Consider the following 25,181-nt stretch of genomic DNA (forward strand, 5'->3'; position numbering starts at 1 on the left):
GGATTGAAACATTGTCAATACAGCCATGGCTCTACGCTGACCTTTTTTACAAGGAGCACGTGTGCACCTATGTTGAAGAATGTAGGCCCACACAAAGAAATTTAGGAGAACAATTACAAATATTTGTGTTAATAAAAATATAATCCTTAATTTTTCTAGGTACACTAGTGCTTCTAAATATAAATGTCAGGTCACACAGCAAAATATTTAGGAGCATACGCAAGTAAAATGGTCACACTGTAGAGCCCTGAAATGTGGTAATTATGAGCATATTCAGTTTGCAGGCCTTTGTTATTTTCATTGATTTCAATCCCCCTTCACCTAGATTGGTTCTTTTGAGCACAACCTCACAACGGACCTCCTGAACCACCTGGTGTTCCTGCAGAAGGTTTTCATGAAGGAAGTCAACGAGGTCATCCAGAAAGTATCAGGTCTGTCCCGCTGTATAACACAAGAACACTGAAAGTTGTTGTGTTTCAGTATTTTGCTTAGACACTTTGGGTAAATGCTTGTTTGTGTCTATGCAGGAGGAGAGCAGCCCATCCCTCTATGGAATGAGCACGACATCTCGACAGACGCTGACAAGCCCAAGATTCTGCTTTACTCACTCAGTCTGATGTTTAAGGTACCAGTATGAGAAGCAAGAAAAGTCCTGCAATATGCATATATAACCACCTATCATCACGTGTCCTAATCATTTGAAAATGAAATAAATTGACCTTCCTGAACACTTGTGGTTTGCAGGGGATCCAGATGACGGCCACCACTCCGTCCATGAGAGCGGTGCGCTTCGAGACAGGGCTAATAGAGCTGGAGCTCTCCAACAGGATCCAGTGTCAAGCCCAGGCTGGCGGCAGCAGCAGCTATCTCAAATTGTTTGGGAAGTGCCAAGTGGATCTGAACCTCGCCCTGGGCCAGATAGTCAAACACCAGGTAGGCTACAGCAAATCAATATAGGTTGTGTTAGTTTCTATTGGCTGCTGCAATCAGGTTTTGTTAGATATAACCCTTTTTTTCTCCACAGGTTTATGAGGAGGCAGGTTCAGACTTTCACCAGGTGGCCTACTTCCGCACTCGTATTGGCTTACGGAACGCCCTTCAGGAGGAGATTAGTGGCTCCTCAGACAAAGAGGCGGTCCTCATCACACTCAACCGGCCAATCGTCTTTGCTCAGCCTGTGGCTTTTGACAGAGGTCAGGCCTTGATAATAGACTACGTTTTCTAATTCTCTAAATAAAAATGTCTAAATTATATAACCTCTATAGTGAAACGTCATCCCTTTTTCCCTTCTCATTGCAGCTGTACTCTTCTGGTTGAACTACAAGGCGGCCTATGACAACTGGAATGAGCAGCGTCTGGCACTGAACAAAGACATTCACATGGCCACCAAGGAGGTGGTGGACAAGCTGCCGGGCATCCAGCAGACCTCTGCCCAGGCCTTCAGCACCCTGTTCCTGCAGCTCACCGTCAACGACCTGGGAATCTGTCTGCCCATCACCAACACCTCACTGGTAGGAGGAGAATGATGATCTGAACAATGATTTTTGCAACCAAAGATTGCATATATGTTTTAAGGAGAAAACCTTTGCAATGCGGCATGTTAAAATGGTGTGGGATATTTTTTACCCCAACCCTGACACTGCTCCATTTTGTCTTATACACTTAGACCCATTTAGTCTTAGATCAATTCTGTTTCAGATCCTGTCCTGGAACTGTTTGTGTGTTTTTATATTGATATGAGCTAAATTGAACGAAATATTCTTGTCTGAAAGTGGCACTCTCTGTGAGTAGTCATCATATTATAGGTAATTTCATTCCCTAAAGAACTGATCCAAATTGTCTTGTTTTTTTCTCAACCATTCTCACAATGCTTCATTTGAGCTTCATTGATATTATTTAAATATAGTTAGCTATACTGAATAAAAATATAAACGCAACAATTTCAATGATTTTACTGAGTTAGTCTATGTAAGGAAATCAGTCAATTTAAATAAATTCATTACCTAAATTCCTAACCTATGGATTTCACATTACTGGGCAGGGGCGCATCCATGGGTGGCATTGGCACACCAGTCAGTATGAGTTTTTCCCCACAAAAAAGCGCTTTATTACAGATGGGAATACTCCTCAGTTTCATTAGCTGTACGGGTGGCTGGTCTCAGACGATCCCTCAGGTGAAGAAGCCGGATGTGGTCCTAGGCTGGTGTGGTTACAGGTGGTGTGCAGTTGTGAAGCTGGTTGGGTGTACTGCCAAATTCTCAAAAACGATGTTGGAGGCAGCTTATGGTAGAGATATGAACATTCAATTCTATTGCAACAGCTCTGGTGGACATTCCTGCAGTCAGCCAATTGCACGCTGCCTCAAAACTTGAGACATCTGTGGCATTGTGTTGTGTGACAAAACTGCACATTTTAGAGTGGCCATACGGTGCACCTGTCTAATGATCATGCTGTTTATTCAGCTTCTTGATATGCGTGACCTTTCAGGTGGATGGATTATCTCGGCAAAGGGGAAATTCTCACTAACAGGGATGTAAACAAATTAGTGCCCAACATTTCAGAGAAATAAGCTCTTTGTGCTTTCTGGGGTCTGTTATTTCCGCTCATGAAACATGGAACCAACACTTTACATGTTGCGTTTATATTTTTGTTCAGTATATATAAATATATAGCTCGCTGCAGTAGTATGTTACTGTTTTTATGTAATTAGAACTACCTTGATAAACTTGGAAATGTAGGAAACATGGGAATGGTGGAGAAAGGAATGGTGGGGAAAGGTTTGTCAGTGCAGTGACTTACTTTGTATTAGCAGCAAATTACAAAATGTATCCAAGATAAATGTCTTCATAAATGCTAAAGATTGCTTTTGTGACTTGGTGAATGACTGACTGATATAGGAAAATAGATATTGGGGATTAATCAAAGTTAGAATTTGATGACTACATCCACTGTCCCTGGTGAGTTCTCCTACAAGTTAGTTAAAGTTATAATTTTATCCCTTATCTCCATAGAAAGGACATATACCAGGTTTCGAAGGCATCCGCTCTGAAGCTGGGGCCGGCAGATCTGTAGGCCAGAAAAAATATGCACGAAAAGTAACCTTACAACCTATTCAATCTATTTTGAACACTTGTGTGATGTTATTCAGTGGTCTTACTGCTTTACTTGTAACAACCTGTCATTAGTGTTTATGATGCAGTCTTGATACAATGCTGACATAACAGGTTATGGCAGTTTACAACCAACCATTTGATTGGTACTACTGGGATAACTTCATTTAAGCTTGAAATGGTTTGACTGGTTTAACTTCTCACCATTTCAAGAATCTTAAATGATTACCTTCAATTGGAACAGATGCTCTATTGTTTTCATGTATCATGGAGTGGTATGGCACGCACAATGTCACACTTGCATAATTTCATAACAGGCTGCAACTAAAAGGGTGTTTCCAAGGAGCAATGTGTTTTTCAACATTACACACAGGCACGTTTCCTATTCTCAGTAACCTACTTTTTTTGAGGGTCTGCCAATAAACAATTATTACATTGTTTTAAACTATTTGTAAACCATTATATTATTAAGGGGGTTTGTGCATTTTTAAACACCTTTTAATTGACATTTCCTGCAATCTAAAGCAAAAAAATATTTTTAGGGTGTGGTGCCTGGCCTTGATAACAAATATAACAAATAAAGTAACTTGTTTTTATTTATTTAATTTTTTTACATAGTGGTGTAGTGCGAACAACGCCCCTCTTACATTATTTGGTGTGTGTGTGTGTGTGTGTCGACTTCATTTAATTGTTAAGAAACTATTTAATAGTGTTTATAGGCAGACTGTCAAATAAAATGTTACCATTAAGTAACCATTAATTAACTATTTCCAACAAACGACTGACACTTCAGCCTAAATATTATCCATGTGTTAGACTTATCTGATGGCCTAACTGTAACATCTTACTCCACCTTTAAACCTCCGTTCTCACAGGCAAACCACAGCATTGACTTTGACACAGGCTCGGCCCTGGTGCTAACCATCGAGAGCACGCTGATCACCGCTTGCTCCTCTGAGTCGCTGGTCAGCAAGGGCCACTTCAAGAACTTCTGCATCCGCTTCGCCGAGGGCTTTGAGACGTCCTGGGACGACTGGAAGCCTGAGATCCGAGGAGACATGATCATGAACGCCTGTGAGTGATTGGACCGCGAGATGTTGACTTTTACATGCAGACTGGGATTGAAAAAAACATGGCTTGTCTGTATTTAGAGCTGGGCCTGGGAAAGCTGAGTTTTGAAGTTTAAGAATAAGTAGATAAAATTATATAGGGAAGGGCTTCACCCAAATATTGTGTATCGAACGGGCCAATACCTTTTGATATTCCACCCTAATTAAGGTCTACTTGTGCCCTACTTCTTGCAGTGTGGTTCCCTACACTGTGCTGCTCCCCTTTTTGATGTAATTTTGTTTGTTTTGCTGTTGTAGGTGTTGTTCCTGATGGCACATATGAAGTCTGCTCCAGAACCACAGGCCAGCCGTCAGCAGGTAAGTACTGCGCTGATAATGAGCATCGAACCTTGTGTTTATAATGAAAGGGGTCCGTGTGAACATTGTCAAGCTGTTATCCATAACACAGCACAGCTGTTTTCTACTTCTCTGTGAACAAGATCTTTGTATTGTATTGAGTGATAGATGGATTTAGTGTCGGGTAATATTCTCTCTCCCTCTACGACCCTCAGAAAGCAGCAGTGCGGGCACCTGGGCACTGAACGTGCTGTGGAAGATGTGTGGTATCGATGTCCACATGGACCCCAACATCGGCAAGCGGCTCAATGCCCTGGGCAACACGCTGACCTCGCTGACTGGCGAGGAGGACGTGGACGACATCGCTGACCTCAACTCCATCAACATGGTGGACTCTGATGAGGATGAGACCGACACCATGTCGCCCACCATCCATATGGTCAGTCTTTCAGTCTTTGCCTAAACATGATAACCATGCTGAATATTTTTATAAATCACTTTGAACATGTGAATTGTATACTGAACAAAAATATAAACACAGCATGTAAAGCGTTGGTCCCATGTTTCATGAGCTGAAAAAGAAGATGCCAGACATTTTCTATACACACAAAAAGTTTATTTCTCAAATTATGCGCACACATTTCTTTTACATCCCTGTTCGTGAGCATTTGTCCTTTGCCAAGATAATCCATCTACCTGATAGGTGTGGCATATCAAGAAGCTGATTAAACAGCACGATCATTACATAGGTACACCTTGTGCTGGGGACAATAAAAGGCCACTCTAAAATAAGCAGTTTTGTCACACAACACAATGCCACAGATGTTTTGAGGGAGCGTGCAATTTCCATGCTGACTGCAGGTATGTCCACCAGAGCTGTCGCCAGAGAATTGAAAGTTCATTGCACTACCATAAGCCTCATCCAACATCGTTTTATAGAATTTGGCTGACATCAGCCATACCCAGATTCGTCCGTCGGACTGCCAGATGGTGAAGCGTGATTCATCACTCCAGAGAACGCATTTCCACTGTTCCAGAGTCCAATGGCGGGGATCTGTACACCACTCCAGCCGACGCTTGGCATTGCGCATGGTGATCTTAGGCTTGTTTGCGGCTGCTCGGCCATGGAAAACCATTTCATGAAACTCCTAACATTCCTTCCAGAAGCAGTTTGAACTCGGTAGTGAGTCTTGCAACCGAGGACAGAAGATTTGTATGCACTTCAGCACTTGCCGGTCCAGTTCTGTGAGCTTGCGTGGCCGACCACTTTGCGGCTGAGCTGTTGTTGCTCCTAGACTTTTCCACTTCACCATAAAGCACTTACAGGTGACCAGGGCAGCTCTAGCAGGACAGAAATTTGACAAACTGACTTGTTGGAAAGGTGGCATCCTATGACAGTGCCATATTGAATGTCACTGAGCTCTTCAGTAAGGCCATTCTACTGCCAATGTTTGTCTATGGAGATTGCATGGCTGTGTACTCGATTATACTTCTGTCAGCGACATGTGTGCCTGAAATGGCCAAATCCACAAATTTGAAGGGGTGTCTACATACTTTTGTATATATAGTGTATCTGTGACCAACAGATGCATATCTGTATTCCAATCATGAAATCCATGGTTTAATTTTTATTTCAATTGACTGATTTGCTTATATGAACTGTAACGCTGTAAAATAGTTGGAATTGTTGCGTAAGTCTGAGTGTGTTTAATACCCTGTTAGAGTTTGCTAATACCTGTGATTCTATTGCAGTACAACCACGAGACGGTTTAAAAGACTGTTTGTGTAAGAGATTATTGTAGCTCTGTGTGTGAAAACCCTAAGTCTGTGTCAAAAATGTAAAAATCCACTGTGAGTGTTGTGGCTTGAACAGATATGCAAAGCCTTGTCAACCCCATCCAGCCACTGTGACAGCGCTAAAAGCTATCCAAGCTACCTAAGTCCATGCACCCAGTTGAACCTTGCCTTGGGTGTATCCTTACCGTTGCTTGCAGGGGAGCCCAGAGGGAGAGTGCAGCAGCCCAAGGCTCAGTCCCAGGCTGACGTTCAGGAAGCGGCTAGTAAACAGCATCCTGGGCCTGAAAAGCCCCAGTGTCCAGAGCGTCTCGGTACCAGCCGACTACCTAAGCGACTATTCTCCTCCCCAGTCCAGAGGGAACAGGGCCAGGGCTCCCAGACCCATATCCTGGGGATGTGTATGTACTGCCCCACCCTCTAGTCTCCTATCTTCTGGGCCCCACAATCACGTTTAGGGTGGCATTAAGACTCTATCGTCCATGTTTCAAGCTGCAGAATAGATTTCAATTGCTAAATTACACCATGAAATGTGGTAATCTCAGAGGGCAAACAAAATTCTATCATTTAGCAATTGACTTCGTGGGGTTTAAGCACTTTTGGTTCCCTTGTCACCTGGTTACACATGTTGTGATTACTTCCTTTTCTGAGAATTGGGTCATCAATTGGTCTCAAGGATTATGGTGATGGTGACTTCCATTTTGTGTATTTCTCTGCTGTTTATGTGTGTGTATAACTTGATTATTGGTGTGAGTATAAAATGTGGATTAGGTGGTGAGCTATGTAACTTTGGTGTAATAATTCATGCTTGGTTTAATACTTTTTTTGTGGCGTAATACAATAACCCAGGTTGGTGGAGGTGTAATCTAATTTGGGTTATTTATATAACCTAGATTACCAACATTAAATAACTAAACGTTCTGTGGTGTAATATGTGAATGACAGGGTGTAATTTGTCCTCTATACTCCACAGGAGACCATAGACCTCAGGCGGCAGACGGCAGTGGGCAACCAGATCTTGGATCCCAGAAGGGGGAAGTTAAACAAAAGAATAGTGGACATCCGAGAGCTGAACGAGCAGGCCAAAGTCATTGATGACCTCAAGTAAGAGGTCTTCCTGTCAAATGCAATTATAACCTCATGTTGTTTATTTTATCACCTAAAACAAGGATCTATCATGTATCCGGTTTCCCTTCCCCACCCTTCAACAGGAAACTGGGAGCAAGTGAAGGCACAATCAACCAGGAGATCCAGCGCTACCAGCAGCTGGAGTCTGTGGCCGTCAACGACATCAGGAGAGACGTGCGCAAGAAATTACGACGCTCCAGCATGAGGGTGAGACAACGCGTTTAATACCACCCTTTATTCAACTGGCATTACATAAAATGTAAAATGGCATTAACCTGAGCTGAAATGGAAAGGGCACCATGACTGATGAGCCCTGATCATTGCTTTTCTACCAGGCTGCGTCTCTGAAGGACAAGTGGGGTCTGGGATACAAACCCAGCTATAACCGTTCCAAGAGCATCTCTACAGCAGCAGGGAGGCCTCCACTCAAAAGGATTGAACGCCAAAGGTACTGGAAGAGGAATCCTCGCTTGCAGCCGGAACCTAGCAGTCGTGGGGTCAATCAGGAATTCAGGAAGTGAATTGAATTTCCAATGGGTTTGATTGTTATTATTCTTATTTCCCTTTCAGTTCCAGAATAGGAGACGTTGATGACTTACCGGACATCAGAGTTGATGCGTCCTCCCCAGGACCGAGAGTCACCTTCAACATCCAGGACATGGTAGTGTATTGAAATAGTCCACTATAGTCTTCATGGTAGCTATTACCATGTAGACCCTGAGATAGGGCTGTAAACAATTGAATTCTCCAAGATGGCAGTTGTACAGCAGCTGAAGAGAACTGGAGATGTGCATCCCTGAGTTATGGCATCATTTCATCTTCCATGTCCTTGTTTGTTTATCACTATGACAGGCCTCTTGACTGTGTGTGTCTAAACATTGTGGAAACGCTCTATGTCAGCGGAAGCTAAGTATTAGCTTTTTCGCTTGCTTGTAGCTTGAGGGAGAGTTAAGTGTGCCATTTTTGAGCGCAAAATCCCATCCTGAACATGCCGTACTTTCATTTTCTGGATGGATTCCATTGTTCTCTTTCTGTTCAATTGAAGATTAATAATCAGGACTCTACAAACCGACCGGTCAGTCCAGGAGAAGTCTTCAAGGTATTTGTAAAACACCCCAAAAAATATCCCGAACAAATGAAAATCCCAAAATAACCAGGTTGTTTTTTTTCCTCCTCTCTTCTAATAAATTGGTTAAAACTGAAAATGTGGACATTCCAAACAGGATGGTGAGATATAGGCTAGAACTATCAATCAATGCTTGATTGTCATATCTTGGTTTGAGTCATTCCTTGCCATAGATGAGCTAGTCAAGTGCACTCTAGTTAATCATTTTACGCATTCAAATACAACTCTAATTGCAATATGGTGAGTAGGGAATAAAATGCTCGGAATAACAAGGCTTTCAACCAGCCATTGCCTCTGGTTATGTGTTACAAAGAAAACGATTTATTCACTGCATTGCTACGTCATTGACAATATTTTGCTGCTACGTAGATATGGATAGGCTATGCATGTGCATTGTAGTATACATGCATAGTATGCTATGCATGTAGGTACTAAGTGGTTAAAATTATATTTGAGTATTACAATTGATTCACACCTTCCCATCCTGTTATGGAATTCCATGTTCCATGTTATGGAATTCTTAATCAACTTCCTTCAACCACAGATGTCTTTTCCTAACCACAGCAGCTATGCATGGCCAACTTCAAAATCTTAGGTTGTATAGTTTGAGCCTAAAACTGTAAACCCTTAGGTTGGCCAACCTCAGAATAAGTGTGCATCAAAGCCATGACTCGAGGTGACATTGAGTTTTCTTTCTTTCTTAGTTGGCGGTTGTTTATGACTAATACTCTCTTTTGTGAGGGCTTTTAATGTTTTCTGTTTTGGGAGTTTGTCAGTTTCATCCACTGTCCTGGAACCAGATGTTGTCCTGCAGCTTCTTTCTATACTACCCAGGTGTCTTCATCCTAACATCCTCTTCATCCTCTTTATCTCCCACTCTGTATCTCTATCCTATGTCCTCTCCCAGAGCATTGCATGATCTCTGAGCCTCCTGTGGGGGGAAAAAAGCTTAATGCACATAGCAACCTGTATTACAGGACATTGTATCCTCTAGTAATATATATTATATCTAGCAATAGTCATGACGTGTGTGTGTGTGTGTGTGTGTGTGTGTGTGTGTGTGTGTGTGTGTGTGTGTGTGTGTGTGTGTGTGTGTGTGTGTGTGTGTGTGTGTGTGTGTGTGTGTCAAATGTTTGGACACGCCTACTCATTCCAGGCTTTCTTTATTTTTTACTATTTTCTACAGAATAATAGTGAAGACATGAAATACTATGAAATAACACATGGAATAATGTAGTAACCAAAAAAGTGTATATTTGAGGTTCTTCAAAGTAGCCATCCTTTGCCTTGATGACAGCTTTGCACACACTTTGCATTCTCTCAACCAGCTTCATGAGGTAGTCACCTGGAATGCATTTCAATTAACAGGTGTGCCTTGTTAAAAGTTCATTTGTGGAATTTCTTTCCTTTCTTTCCTAATGCATTTGAGCCAATCAGTTGTGTTGTGACAAGGCAGGGTGGTATACCGAAGATAGCCCTATTTGGTAAAATACCAAGTCCATATTATGGCAAAAACAGCTCAAAAAAGCAAAGAGAAATGACAGTCCATCATTGACTGACCTTCATGTCTTAAAGTAATCTGGAAAATTTCAAGAACTTTGAAAGTGTCTTCAGTCACAAAAACCATCAAGCGCTATGAAGAAACTGGCTCTCATGAGGACCACCACAGGAAAGGAAGACCCAGAGTTAAGTTCATTAGAGTTAACTGCACCTGAGATTGCAGCCCAAATAAATGCTTCAGAGTTCAAGTAACAGACGCATCTCAACATCAACTGTTCAGAGGAGACTGCGTGAATCAGGCCTTCATGGTTGAATTAATGCAAAGAACCACTACGAAAGGACACCAATAATAAGAAGAAACTTGCTTGGGTCAAGAACCACAGGCAATGGACATTAGACCTGTGGAAATCTGTCCTTTTGTCTAAGGTCAAATTTGAGTTTTTTGGTTCCAACCGTCTTGTCTTTGTGAGACGCAGAGTAGGTGAACGGATGATCTCCGCATGTGTGATTCCCACCGTGAAGCATGGAGGAGGAGGTATGGAGGTGCTTTGCTGTTGACACTGTCAGTGATTTTTATTTCAAATTCAAGGCACACTTAACCAGCATGGCTACCACAGCATTCTGCAATGATACTTCATCCCTCCTGATTTGCACTTAGTGGGAATATCATTTGCTTTTCAACAGGACAATGACTCAAAACACACCTCCAGGTATATTGATTTGTTTAACACTTTTTTGGTTACTACATGAGTCCATATGTGTTATTTCCTAGTTTTGATGTCTTCACTATTATTCTACAATGTAGAAAATAGCCAAAATAAAGAAAAACACTTGAATGAGTATGTGTGTCCAAACTTTTGACTGGTACTGTATGTATATATGCTAAGTTAGAATAGATGTCAGTCACACACATTGGTTATGACAATTTTCTATCCACAATCGTGATAAATGAATTGGTACTACACGTGCATACAGTTCCTTTGAGCAGGATGCTATCTGCTACAGAGTTTATATCACTAAACATTTTTGATCTTTTCTAATTGAGAGAGTCTAACTGTCCCCCTCTCAACACCTCCCATCTGTCCTCTGCTGAAGTTTCCGGAGGAGACAGAAATGGATCTGTTGTCTATCACCATTGATGAGCGACTCCATCCTCATCTTCATCACCTTCATGATTTCCCATCCATTAGCGAAGGGCCCCACTCAGTGTTCAGTGCCCCTGCCACCCCTGCTGTCTTTTCACCTGGCATTCCCTTCCAGCACGACGACATGCGCCGCGACGAGCTCTCCTCCTCTTCCTCAGAGGATTCCGACAAGGAGGAAGAGTTTGACCGCGAGAGGCCTTCCTGCTACTTCAGGAGGCCTGTGTGAGTCCGCTCTCATTACTGTTTATTTGGCCTGTTTCTTGGACCCAGATTAAGCCTACTCTTGGACTAAAAAACATGCTCAATGGAGAATAATAATTTAAACTATTTATTATTTTATTCCTCCTGTTTTTGTGCCTGCTGATGACCCTGCTTTCCTCTCTGTCACAGCCAACCACCACACAGGAAGCCATCTGGCTTCGCCGCCGTCAGCCAGCTGTTCAGCGAGCGCTGGCCCAGCACGCCCACCAACCGCAGCCTCATGAGCTCGGTCACCGAGAGGAACATCGACTTTGAGCTGGACGTGCGCGTGGAGATTGACAGCGGCAAGTGTGTCCTGCACCCCACTACCCAGCAGCCGGAGAACGAGGATGTCTCCTTCAGAAGGTACGGCACCTGAACCCTAGGGATCTTCTAACTATTTTGATATATAGAGAGACCTATGCCTTATTATAATCTAGACAAGTTATAAAGCATTATAGCTGCAGGCTTTAAGTAAAGTTTTACCAAAGTTTCTTTGTCAAAGAATGCTATGTAACCAAAGTGTTCCTACTCCTGTATTGTAGGAGTTGTGACCGCAGCTCCAGGAGTCTGGACCAGGAATCTCCACCCAAAAAGAAGAAGCTCCAGCCCACCTATACCTCCACCACCCAGCTCCTGGCCGGGAAGAAGGTGCCCTCCTCTCTGCAGACCAAATCCAGTGACCTGGAGACCACTGTCTTTTACATTCCAGGAGTAGATGTCAAGGTTGGTTATTTTGCTTTCAGGCCATTACTGTTTTGTTTCCCTCTAGCTATGGAATGGTGTAAATAATGAGTTTAAACGATGACCCATCAATCGGATGCATTAAATGGTAGGATCTATATTGCCGTTGATGACCTAAGAGTTCAACTATTCTGATGCAAAACCATTTTTCAATTTCCTCCAACCCCAGTTGCACTACAACTCCAAGACCATAAAGACCGAGTCGCCTGATGCCTCACGCGGATCCTCCCTCCCCCGCACCCTCTCCAAAGAGTCCAAGCTGTATGGTATGAATGATAGCGGCCCTCACAACCCTCCCAATGCTGGCCAAAGCAAGACTAACTCGCTCCTTCCTCCCCCATCCCCACCTCTACCATCAGGTACTGAGAGCTCTCATCATTACCTGCATGCCCTTTCGCCTTCTGTGTTTACCTGCAGTAGAGCGCCACGTCTCCATCGTGCCCATAGACATCCTTAATCAACCCACCCATTAAAATCTAATGCATGCTCAATCTGTCTTGTCCAAGGCTTTGATCTGTGAATGTTGTGTTGATCTGTGTTGGAATGTTTTAAGATCCGGTTTGATTTCATCCCTTTTTAAACACTTAGTGGGTGGATGGATAGACGCAGAGTGGCTGTTTTTCTAAACGCTGTTGCAAAGATATTCTCCAGTGGCAAGAAAAAGTATGTGAACCCTTTGGAATTACCTGGATTTCTGTGTAAATTGGTCATCAAATTTGATCTAATCTTCAGCTAAGTCACAACAATAGACAAACGTAGTGTGCTTAAACTAATAACACACAAATTATTTTATTTTTCTTGTCTACATTGAATACATAGTTTAAACATTCACCGTGTAGCTTGGGGAAAGTATGTGAACCCCTAGGCTAATGACTTCTCAAAGCTAATTGGAGTCAGCAGTCGGCTAACCTGGACTCCAGTCAATGAGACGTGATGTGAACCATGCCTCGAACAAAAGAGATCTCAGAAGACTTAAGAATTGTTGACTTGCATAAAGCTGAAAAGGGTTACCAAAGTATCTCTAAAAGTCTTGATGTTCATCAGTCCACGGTAAGACAAATTGTCTATAAATGGAAAAAGTTCAGTACTGTTGCTACTCTCCCTGGGAGAGCACAGCGCAAAATGCTCAATGAGGTTAATCTCTAATCCTAGAGTGTCAGCTAAAGACTTACAGAAAAAAGTCACAGCACACTAACATCAAAACATCATCCCAGCTGTAAAGTAAGGTGGAGGGAGAATCATGGTTTGGGCTGCTTTACTGCCTCAGGGCCTGGACAGCTTGCTATTATCAACAGAAAAATTAATTGCCAAGTTTATCGAGACATTTTCCAGGAGGATGTTAGGCTATCTGTCCTCCAATTGAAGCTCAACAGAAGTTGGGTGATGCAACAGGACAATGACTCAAAACACAGAAGTAAATCAACAACAGAATGGCTTCAACTGAAGAAAATACTCCTTCTGGAGTGGCCCAGTCAGAGTTCTGACCTCAACCCAATTTGAGATGTTGTGGCATGACCTCGAGAGCAGTTCACACCAGACATCCCAAGAATATTGCTGAACTGAAACAGTTTTGTAAAGAGGAATGATCCAAAATTCTCCCTGACCGTTTTGCAGGTCTGATCCGCAACTACAGAAATGTTTGGTTGAGGTTATTGCTGCCAATTGAGGGTCAACCAGTTATTAAATCCAAGGGTTCGCATACTTTTTCCCCCCTGCACTGTGAATGTTTACACGGTGTGGTCAATAAAGACATGAAAACGTATAATTGTTTTTTATTAGTTTAAGCAGACTGTGTTTGTATATTGTTGTGACCTAGATGAAGATCAGATCAAATTTTATGACCAATTTATGCAGAAATCCAGGTATTTCCAAAGGGTTCACATACTTTTTCTTGACACTGTAACATGTAGACCCAAAAAGTAAATGAAAGCACAAGATCTTATTTCTTACCTTTTTTGTTTCATTTCCTTGGGAGCAAAAAACATTTGTTAAATCTGTCCCAATATCTGTTTCACTTTGTGTTTTCACTCTCTTACCAATGTTGGTGGGTGTAGGCCTTGTATATGTGACCCTGTCCAAACTCCGATCATGTCTCCCCTGCAGCCAAAGGCAAGGGCAGTGGTGGGGTGAAGACAGCCAAGCTGTATGCCTGGGTGGCCCTCCAGACCCTCCCAGAAGAGATGGTCATAAGCCCTTGTCTTCTGGACTTCCTGGAGAAAGCCTTGGAGACCATTCCCATCACACCGGTGGAAAGGAACTATACTGGTATGTAGGGTCATTCCATTGCAAATAGATCACCTGTTCACCTCACCTCTTTGGATTTTAATTGTGCAAAAAATCCATAAATGTTTGCTGGACCTAAAACATCAACAACTTACAAAACCGTTGCTCAAAGCTAACCCCTTTTTGTCTCTGTGTGTCTCAGATTTGAACTCCCAGGAGGAGGACTTAGGCCAGTTTGATCCAGTGGAGCCCCTGGAGGAGTCCACCACATCCCTGGTGTCCTCATCCACCTCTGCCTACTCCTCCTTTCCTGTGGACGTGGTGGTTTATGTCAGAGTACAGGTAACCTACCTCTGTCTGCCCGCCTTACTGTGGCCCCCATAGCTCAGTTATTGTAACTCTGTTCTCCATTGTACAATATGAGTATGTTTTGCTGTAGTAATGTCCAATCCCTGAGACACCACACTCAAAGTAATGACGTTTTCAAATTCTATTCTAACCTGACTCAATGTCTCTAGCCCTCTCAGATCCGCTTCAGCTGCTTGCCCATGTCCAGAGTGGAGTGTATGCTGAAACTGCCATCTCTAGACCTGGTATTCTCCTCTAATCGCGGTGAACTGGAGATCCCATCCAGCACCCAACCTACCGACGGCCTAAATACACCCTCCTCCACCCCCCTGAGCCAACACATCCTCAAACCACCCCCTGGCAAAGGAGGTATAGATAGCAACACTCCAAAGCACCTGTAAAGCAACTTCTAGGTGTGTGAGTGGATTAATTTGGTTTTCTAAGCCTATCTGGTCCATAATAAAACCTCTTTGATCTAATCTCCAGGTCCCTCTCCATCTCTGGGTAGCCCTCTGGGCCGGACCCATCACAGCAGCAGCCAGTCAGACCTCACCGCCCCCCCCAGCAACTCCTCAGGGCTCAGCTTCACTGCCTGCATGTCAGACTTCTCCCTCTACGTGTTCCACCCTTACGGGGCAGGGAAACAGAAATCTGCTGTCACAGGGCAGGCACCAGGCCCAGGACCTCTAGGTATGGAAAAGTGTAGTGGAAAGTTTCTCAACTTTAACATTTCTTATGTATATTCTAATATTCTAGCAATTTGAATGGTTTTTTTTCGGAGTGGATGGTCGGGTGCCGGAACATTGACCTGACACTAAGCCTATTTCATTCCTTTATTACATTGAGACACGATCACATTTCGTTATTTATTCATGGTAATACTTGGGAACAGATTTTTTTTTAATGAAACTTATTCTTAACTGAATTCCTGGTGATTTTTATTATTTATTTACCTAAAACTAAAATCCTAAAAAAAAATATACAGTGCCCTCAAAGTATTCACACCTCTTGACTTTTTCCACATTTTGTTGTTACAGCCTAAATTTAAAATTAATCATATTGAGATTTTGTGTCTCTGGCCTACACACAATACCAAAGAATTTCAAAGTGGAATTATGTTTTTAGAATCTTTTACAAATGAATAAAAAATGAAAAGCACAAATGTCTTGAGTCAATAAGTATTGAATCCCTTTGTTATGGCAAGCATAAATAACTTCAGGAGTAAAAATGTGCTTAACAAGTCACATAATAAGTTAAACTCTGTGTAAGTTACTCACTCTGTGTGCAATAATAGTGTTTAATGTGCTTTTTGGCTACAGCATCTATGTACCACACATACAATTATCTGTAAGGTCCCGCAGTCAAGCAGTGACTTTCAAACACATTCAACCACAAAGACCAGGGAGGTTTTCCAATGCTTTGCAAAGGAGGGAACTTATTCGTAGGTTTAAAAATAAATAAATAAAAAATAAATTAAATATCTCTTTGAGCATGGTGAAGTTATTAATTACTCTTTGGATGGTGTATCAATACAGACAGTCACTACAAAGATACAGGCATCCTTCCTAACTCCGTTGCCGGAGAGGAAGGAAACCGCTCAGGGATTTCACCATGAGGCCAGTGGTGGCTTTAAAACAGTTAGTTGAAAGGCTGTGATGGGAGAAAATTGAGGATGGATCAACAACATTGTAGTTATTCTACAATACTAACCTAAATGACAGAGTGAAAAGAAGGAAGCATGTACAGAATTAAACAAATTCCAAAACATTCATCCTGTTTGTGTTAAAGTAAAACTGCAAAACAAAAACATTCTAATAAATCTTATGTCCTGTGTACAAACTCTTATGTTTGGGGCCAATCCAACATAACACATTACTGAGTGCCAGTCTTCATATTTTCAAGCATGGTGGTGGCTGCATCATGTTATAGGTATGCTTGTCATTGGCAAGGACTAGGGAGTTTAAGATAAAAAGAAATGGAATAGATCTAAGCTCAAGCAAAATCCTAGAGGAAAACCTGGTTCAGTCTGCTTTCCAACAGACACTGGGAGCCAAATTCACCCATAACCCAAGGCCAAATATATATTGGAGTTGCTTACCAAGATGACATTGACTTTTCCTGTGGCCTAGTTACATTTTTGACTTAAATCGTCTTGAAAATCAATGGCAAGACTTGAAAATGGCTGTCTAGCAAGGATCAACAACCAACTTGACAGAGCTGGAAGAATACATTTGAAAAAATAATTAGCAAATATTGTACAATCCATGTGTGCAAAGCTCTTTAGAGACTCGCCCAGAAAGACTCTCAGCTGTATGTTGCCACCAAAGGTGATTCTAACATGTATTGACTCAGTGGTGAGAATGAGATATTTCTGTATTTCTTTTTCAATAAATTATCCAACCTTTGGTGTGATGATGGGTGAGAACTTTTTTTTTAAATTCAAGCTATAACACAACAAATGTGGAATAAGTCCAGGAATATGAATACTTTCTGAAGACACTGTAATTAGCATCATAAATTCCCCATAAAAATCTGTCAGTTTAAACTAGAGATATCTATATTTGTTTTGTATTGGATACGGGTGTCTCAATCCACCGCATCCACCGATGTTGCACTTCCGCATCTGTGGTGACAGCTAGAGCAGTGTTTGTCAGATCATGAGACATCCCAAAAATCGGTCTTCTCAAAATCGTCTGTAGCATCTGAACAGTTATGGACCCTATGGAAAGATGAGACTATCACGAACACAATAGTTAATTTTGCTGTACGACCCCCACAAACATCTTGGGACTTGTCTGACGTAGGTACAGTCGGCTGCCTTATCCCCTGTTCTATAGCCTATGTTTAATACTGTGCATTATATTGCAGTGAAGTCTACCAACTACGCTGTACAGCATGCCTCATACTGATAGTGTACTTTCACTGCAGGCTTGTTCAGTCTTCCATCAGTTCAATGTGTAGCATTAAAACAGCGCTATGAAGTTTCGCCTCATAGCTGTTCTTTCCTTTAAGGTACAGTGGATGAAGAGCCGTCCTCTGTGACTGGGAGGAAGGATTCCCTCAGCATCAACCTGGAGTTCGTCAAGGTCAGCCTGTCCAGAATGAGACGCACCGGAGGACCAACCTTTATCGAGAGTTTTATACCTGGCAAGGGGGGCAAGATGGACACCACCCTCATCAATATCTCAGGTGCCTTGGAACGGGGTTAATGGTTGGACACTGTCTAACCTGAGCTCAATCTTTGGTCTTCAAAATGGGAATGTCATGTATATCTTGACAATGAAGCTGATCCATTTTGTCATTTCAATTCCCCTGCCAAGATGGTTGAATCCACAGACCCTGGTATTCCTGGCCAACTTTGAATGTTTTCTCTCTCTTAGCTGTGTGTGACATCGGCTCTGCCTCCTTCAAGTATGACATGCGGAGGCTGAGTGAAATCCTGGCCTTCCCCAGAGCCTGGTACCGCCGCAGCATCGCCCGACGCCTCTTCCTAGGAGACCAGACCATCAACATGCCAACAGGTAGAAACACAACTCCTCGATAGGCCTTTGCGCCCTGTGAGTGTAATTTTCCTTGTGTAATAAATTATCAACATTTTTACTTCTGACTGGGTTTATTTCCTCGTTACTCTGTTTTCTCTCACTCTCCGACTCTGTTAATGTCAGTCCCTTTAAAACCTTAGGGATGTTTTCCCCAAACCTGTGTTGGTTTCAGAACATGCCCTTTACCTGAACCTGCTTCTCTCCTCCAGCCTCGGGTCCAGCCACACCAGACTCTGTAGAGAACATGGCCCAACACCTGTCACCAGAATCCAGCCGTAAAGCCTACTGGAGGACCTGGGACGGTAGCACTGGGCAGCACATTCCCCAGTCCCCCAACGTGTTCTCAGACCACTCCACTGGGAGCAACATGTCCCCCGGGGGCCTGTCCTCCCACCTCAAATCCCCGGCCCCTGGACGCACCAGGAGTGTCTCTGATTCCTCTGCCCCCAGAAGAGGTACCAACTCAAAAATGAGTGCTCAGCATCATCAAGGAACACTATCTAATTAAAACTGTGTTAATGTCGTTTATTTTAGCTTAGTATGGAGATTGTTTTCACAAGCTAGACTTAAAATGCAGTTAGAACGATGAATGAATACTTTATCCCTCATTAAGACTGGGAATAACTTGTCCGTAATAACTTTGCTCGCAAAACACCAATCTCAACGTCAACACTGAAGAGGCGACTCCGGAATGCTGCCCTTCTAGGCAGAGATCCTCTGTCCAGTGTCTGTGTTCTTTTGCACATCTTAATATTTTATTTTTATTGGCCAGTCTGAGATATGTTTTTTTATTTGCAAATCTGCCGAGAAGGCCAGCATCCTGGAGCATTCAGTTGAGGACTTGAGGCGTCTGTTTCTCAAACTAGACACTCTAATGTACTTGTCCTCTTGCTCAGTTGTGCACTGGGGCCTCCCACTCTTCTTTCTATTCTGGTTAGAGACCGTTTGCGCTGTTCTTATGAAGGGAGTAGTACACAGCGTTGTATGAGATCTTCAGTTTCTTGGCAATTTCTCGCATGGAATAGCCTTCATTTCTCAGAACAAGAATAGACTGACAAGTTTCAGAAGAAAGTCATTTGTTTCTGGCCATTTTGAGCCAGTAATCGGACCCACAAATGTTGATGCTCCAGATACTCAACTAGTCCAAATAAGGCCAGTTGTATTACTTATTTAAACGGTACAACAGTTTTCAGCTGTGCTAACATAATTGCAAAAGGGTTTCTGATCAATTTGATGTTATTTTAATGGTAAAAAAAAAGGCTTTTCTTTCGAAAACAAGGACATTTTTATTTTACCTTTATTTAACCAAGTAGGCTAGTTGAGAACAAGTTCTCATTTGCAACTGCGACCTGGCCAAGATAAAGCATAGCAGTGTGAACAGACAACACAGAGTTACACATGGAGTAAACAATTAACAAGTCAATAACACAGTAGAAAAAAGGGGGAGTCTATATACAATGTGTGCAAAAGGCATGAGGTAGGCGAATAATTACAATTTTGCAGATTAACACTGGAGTGATAAATGATCAGATGGTCATGTACAGGTAGATATATTGGTGTGCAAAAGAGCAGAAAAGTAAATAAATAAAAACAGTATAAAAACAGTATGGGAATGAGGTAGGTGAAAATGGGTGGGCTCTAGACTATGTACAGCTGCAGCGATCGGTTAGCTGCTCAGATAGCTGATGTTTGAAGTTGGTGAGGGAGATAAAAGTCTCCAACTTCAGCGATTTTTGCAGTTCGTTCCAGTCACAGGCAGCAGAGTACTGGAACGAAAGGCGGCCAAATGAGGTGTTGGCTTTAGGGATGATCAGTGAGATACACCTGCTGGAGCGCGTGCTACGGATGGGTGTTGCCATCGTGACCAGTGAACTGAGATAAGGCGGAGCTTTACCTAGCATGGACTTGTAGATGACCTGGAGCCAGTGGGTCTGGCGACGAATATGTAGCGAGGGCCAGCCGACTAGAGCATACAAGTCGCAGTGGTGGGTGGTATAAGGTGCTTTAGTGACAAAACGGATGGCACTGTGATAGACTGCATCCAGTTTGCTGAGTAGAGTGTTGGAAGCCATTTTGTAGATGACATCGCCGAAGTCGAGGATCGGTAGGATAGTCTAAGTGACCCCAAACTTTTGAACGGTAATGTATTTCCCTCCCATGCAGATTCTGTGACCAAGACGTCCACGCCATCGTTCAATAAGAGCGGCAAGGCAGCTGGCCCCCAGGGGACCCCGTGGGAGACACTAGTGGTGTTCGCCATCAACCTGAAGCAGCTCAACGTTCAGATGAACATGAGCAATGTCATGGGCAACAACACGTATGTGTTCCTTTTACTACCCCTCCCACTCAACACACTATACTCTACACACTAGGAGCCAGTTTCCCAGACACAGATTTAAGTCTATTCCTTATCATTCATATCAGCATATGACTTAATGTCTATATCTGACTACCTATAAAAACATAACACAATCTGACATATAACCCTTACCAAAGCTATGATTCTAAACATTGAAATATTTCTGTTGAAACGAACCATGCCTCATAGAAAGCAGATGTTGATTATTCATGAGGAGGTGGGTGGAACTAACTTTTCCCCCTTTGCTCTTGTTTACCTCTAGTTGGACCACCAGTGGGCTGAAGAGTCAGGGTCGTCTGTCAGTGGGTAGTAACAGAGACAGAGAAATCAGCATGTCCGTGGGTCTGGGCCGCTCCAAACTGGACTCTAAAGGCGGCGTGGTGGGGGGCAATATAGATGTCAACACCCTGGAGATGGTCTGTAAGTACAGGGATGGGGAATCATGTATTATGCCACTGGCATGTACTGTTTTTGTGCGATTCCTAAATAAAACATTGTTATGGATGTCAAAGATTGAACTCTGGCCTCGGGTCTTGGTGTTTTTAAATGATAAATGCATCCACCTCTAACTTAAATATCCCTGTCAAACGAGTAGAACTTGAAATCCCTCTGCCGATCTTAACAACACATGTTTGTTGAAGCCCACATCTCGGAGCACCCCAACCAGCAGCCCAGCCATAACATCCAGATCACCATGGGTTCCACGGAGGCCCGTGTGGACTACATGGGCTCCAGCATCCTCATGGGCGTCTTCAGCAACGCAGACCTGAAGCTTAAGGATGAGTGGAAGGTCAACCTGTGCACTGTGGAGACAAGCCTATCAGAGAAAAGGTAAATAAGCTAGCTGAGCCTACCAGAGAAAATGTAAAGCTATAACCCCCCTTGAAGCTACATTCTTCTATGTTCTCATTCTCTCTCATTTGTGGCCCCTTTCTCCCTCTGTCCCTTCCCCCTCTTCTCTTTCTCATTATTTTTTCCTCTTTTTTTACCTCTCTTTCTACCTATCCCTCCCTCTCTCCAGTAAGATATTTGTCCAAGGGGACTTGCAGTGGGATATCTTCCAGGTGATCATCTCGCGCTCCACTACCCCCGACCTCATCAAGATTGGGATGAAGCTGCAGGAGTTTTTCACCCAGCAGTTTGACACAAGCAAACGAGCATTGTCCACATGGGGTCCAGTCCCCTACCTGCCCCCCAAGGCTCCGGTCATCAACATTGAGAAAGGTGCTGCAGAGCTGTGTAAGTATCCATTATGACTGGGTTCCCGGGTTCATCAAATAAATGGACTGGTTTCGATCTAAATGCTCATCTACTCTTTCCGTCCCTTTCCCCCTCTATTGTCATTGCACCTTCCGGATCTCTCCCTTCCTCTCTCCTAGACATGGATGCGGCCCACCATCGACACTGGCCTGGAGTTCTGAAGGTGATCGCCGGGTGCCACATCTCCCTCTTCCAGATGCCTCTTCCAGAAGACGCAGTGCAACTGGGTGGCTCCATTAGTCTCCATGGCAACCACATGACCCTGGCCTGCTTCCATGGGCCCAACTTCCGCTCCAAGTCCTGGGCCTTATTCCACCTGGAAGAGCCCAACATAGCTTTTTTGACTGAGGCTCAGAAGATATTGGAGGACGGTAAAGGCTTTCAAGAGACTGGGAGGAGGGATGGGGAATTTGGATTTATTTGGGTAAAAAACTATATAACAATATGTACAGTGTCTTCCCAGAGGATAGGACTTAAGTGTTTTAATTGATACTTTTGTTTCCAAAGTGGTCCTCAATGGTAAAAATAAATCAAACATCTAATGATCGAAAACTAAAAAGAATTATGAACAACCACATTACATTCATATAGGCATACAAACAAAGTGGCACATCAGTTGCCCTAAATACCTCTAACCTCAACCTATTTTCTATCCAATCAGGCTCCACTGATGAGTCCACCTACATCGTGCAGACGTTGGCTTTTAATCTGGGTCACAACACTATGGAAACCAAACCCTGCGGGGCGCTAGAGAGCCCCATGGCCACCATCACCAAAATCACCCGTCGCAGGCACGAAAACCCGCCTCACGGAGTAGCCACGGTCAAAGAGTGGTTCAACTACGTAACTGCCATGAGGAATGAGGGTAAAGGGTACTAAATACTACCAATGTCAAATTCAAGGTCTATTGTTTCCTTTGACCCAATGTTATTCAAGACCTCTGCCTCATTCTAATGTATCCTGTTCCCCAGAACTGAACCTCTTGCGCAACGTACATGCCAACAACCCAGAGAGCGGGGCGGCTGCCAAGAGTTCAAGCCTGCTCAGCAGCTTCAGCGGCTCTTCCAGCTACAACCACGAGACGGAGACAATCTTCGCCCTTCCCAGGATGCAGCTGAATTTCAGCTCCAAAAACTTTCAGGATCCTGAGGAACCCTCCTTGACTGGTAGGCTCAGTTGAGTTATACACTGAGTGTACAAAACATTGAGTTGCACCACCCCCTTGCCCTCAGAACAGCCTAAATTCATCAGGGCATTGAGTCTACAAGGTGTCGAAAGAGTTCCACAGGGATGATGGCCAATGTTGATGCCAATGTTAGGCTTTTATTAGCCCATATTGAATAACAGATTCACTGCATGGAACAACAGTCCCCAAAATATCGAAAGGAAGTTTGTTCTGAAGTGTCTGACCTATATCTGAGAGACACTACATGACCAAAAGTATGTGTGGACACCTGCTCATCATACATCATACATCACGTTCCAAAATAATGGGAATTAATAATGAGTTGGTCCCATATTTGCTACTATAACAGCCTCTACTCTTTTGGGAAGGCTTTCAACTAGATGTTGGAACATTGCTGCGGAGGCTTGCTTCCATTCAGCCACAAGCATTAGTGAGGTCGGGCACTAATGTTGGACGATTAGGCCTGACTCGCAGTCAGCGTTCCAATTCATCCCAAACGTGTTCGATTGTCATGCTGAAACAGGGAAGGGCCTTCCCCAAACTGTTGCCACAAAGTTGGAAGTAAAGTATTGTCTAGAATGTTATTGTATGCTGTAGTGTTAAGATTTTCCTTCACTGGAACTAAACCAGAACCATGAAGAACATCCCCAGACCTTTATTCCTCCTCCACCAGACTTTACAATTGGCACTATGCATTGGGGCAGGTAGCGTTCTCCTGGCATCCACCAAACCCATAATCATCTGTCAAGACTGCCAAATGGTGAAGCGAGATTCATCACTCCAGAGAACGCATTTCCACTGCTCCAGTTTAATGGCAGTGAGCTTTACACCACTCCAGCTGAACCTTTGCATTGTGCATGGTGATCTTAGGCTTGTGTACAACTGCTCCTGACAAACAATAGTTGTGCTGACATTGCTTCCAGAGGCAGTTTGGAACTCGTTAGTGAGTGTTGCAACCGAGGACAGCACCCGGTGGTCCAGTTCTGTGAGCTTGTGTGGCCTACCGCTGAGCCGTTGTTGCTCCTTGACGTTTCCACTTCCCCAAAAATAACAGCACTTACAGTTGACCGGGGCAGTTCTAGCATTAAAAGAAATTTGATAAACTGACTTGTTGGAAAGGTGGTATCCTATGACGGCGACACATAGAAAGTCACTGAGCTCTTCAGTAAGGCCATTCTGCTGTCAATGTTTGTCTATGGAGATTGCATGGCTGTGTGCTCAATTTTATACACATGTCAGCAACCAGTGTGGCTGATATTGCAGAATCCACAAATTTGAACGTGTCCACATACGTTTGTGTGTGTGTATATATATATCTATCTATATATATATATATATCTTTGTTGGAAAGCAAGGTAACGACACTATTGTTTCCCGTCCGTTTCAGACTCCAACAGTAAGCCTAAGGTGGAGTGCAGCCTGGTGACTGAATTCACCGACCACATCTGTGTCACCATGGACGCAGAGCTCATCATGTTCCTGCATGACCTGGTCTCTGCCTACCTGAAGGAGAAAGAGAAGGGTGAGAGTACCTGAAATGTCAACAGCAGCAGCACACTACATTGCGCAACCTAGAACAATTAACTGTACTTTACATTAGATAAATAGTACTGAACTTTATATAGACAATAAGAGCAACAAAGGTACAACTAAAATAGAATTTCAGTTGAAGGTGATGTTGGATTTCGGAACTAGTAGTCAAAAGAAAGGAGAACCAAGGCACTCTTTATAGTTTCTCTCCCTCTCTCCCTTCCCTGGTCTGAAGCCCTTTTCAACCCCCGGATGTTTGCCACTCGGCCTGGCCAGAAGAGCCCAACGGCCCTTAATGATGAGAACTCCACAGACAAGGAGGATGGCATCAACTACACTACGGTGGACTGGAGAGAATTCATGTGCAACACCTGGCAGCTGGAGCCCACACTCAGGTAAACCAGACCCCTTCCCTCAGACCCAATATATGCCACTATGTAGAGACTTTTATCCAAACTAACAGTACAGTAAGTGCATACATTTGTAGTATGTGTATATGATCCCTGTGTTTGACTCCTTAACCCCTCACCTGAGCATGTC

General features: G+C 43.3%; 1 protein-coding gene across 1 annotated transcript in view; it reads left to right on the forward strand.

Moving 5' to 3' along the window:
- Nucleotides 1-25,181, forward strand: part of LOC118368196 (transmembrane protein KIAA1109 homolog) — an 88,096-nt gene that overhangs the window by 61,803 nt on the left and 1,112 nt on the right. The window contains 34 exon segments of the mRNA XM_035752066.2: nt 326-431; nt 528-625; nt 745-933; nt 1,025-1,193; nt 1,300-1,511; nt 3,986-4,184; nt 4,478-4,537; nt 4,732-4,955; nt 6,511-6,711; nt 7,284-7,414; nt 7,522-7,645; nt 7,774-7,886; nt 8,009-8,099; nt 8,484-8,537; nt 11,160-11,431; nt 11,600-11,815; nt 11,995-12,175; nt 12,363-12,552; nt 14,297-14,458; nt 14,619-14,758; nt 14,935-15,133; nt 15,251-15,454; nt 17,777-17,953; nt 18,145-18,285; nt 18,516-18,761; nt 20,470-20,623; nt 20,928-21,085; nt 21,307-21,496; nt 21,687-21,904; nt 22,045-22,296; nt 22,587-22,790; nt 22,897-23,091; nt 24,499-24,633; nt 24,877-25,036. Of these exon segments, the coding sequence (XP_035607959.2) occupies nt 326-431; nt 528-625; nt 745-933; nt 1,025-1,193; nt 1,300-1,511; nt 3,986-4,184; nt 4,478-4,537; nt 4,732-4,955; nt 6,511-6,711; nt 7,284-7,414; nt 7,522-7,645; nt 7,774-7,886; nt 8,009-8,099; nt 8,484-8,537; nt 11,160-11,431; nt 11,600-11,815; nt 11,995-12,175; nt 12,363-12,552; nt 14,297-14,458; nt 14,619-14,758; nt 14,935-15,133; nt 15,251-15,454; nt 17,777-17,953; nt 18,145-18,285; nt 18,516-18,761; nt 20,470-20,623; nt 20,928-21,085; nt 21,307-21,496; nt 21,687-21,904; nt 22,045-22,296; nt 22,587-22,790; nt 22,897-23,091; nt 24,499-24,633; nt 24,877-25,036 (5,765 nt within the window).

Source organism: Oncorhynchus keta, chromosome 35, assembly GCF_023373465.1.
Source record: "Oncorhynchus keta strain PuntledgeMale-10-30-2019 chromosome 35, Oket_V2, whole genome shotgun sequence".
NCBI lineage: Eukaryota > Metazoa > Chordata > Actinopteri > Salmoniformes > Salmonidae > Oncorhynchus > Oncorhynchus keta.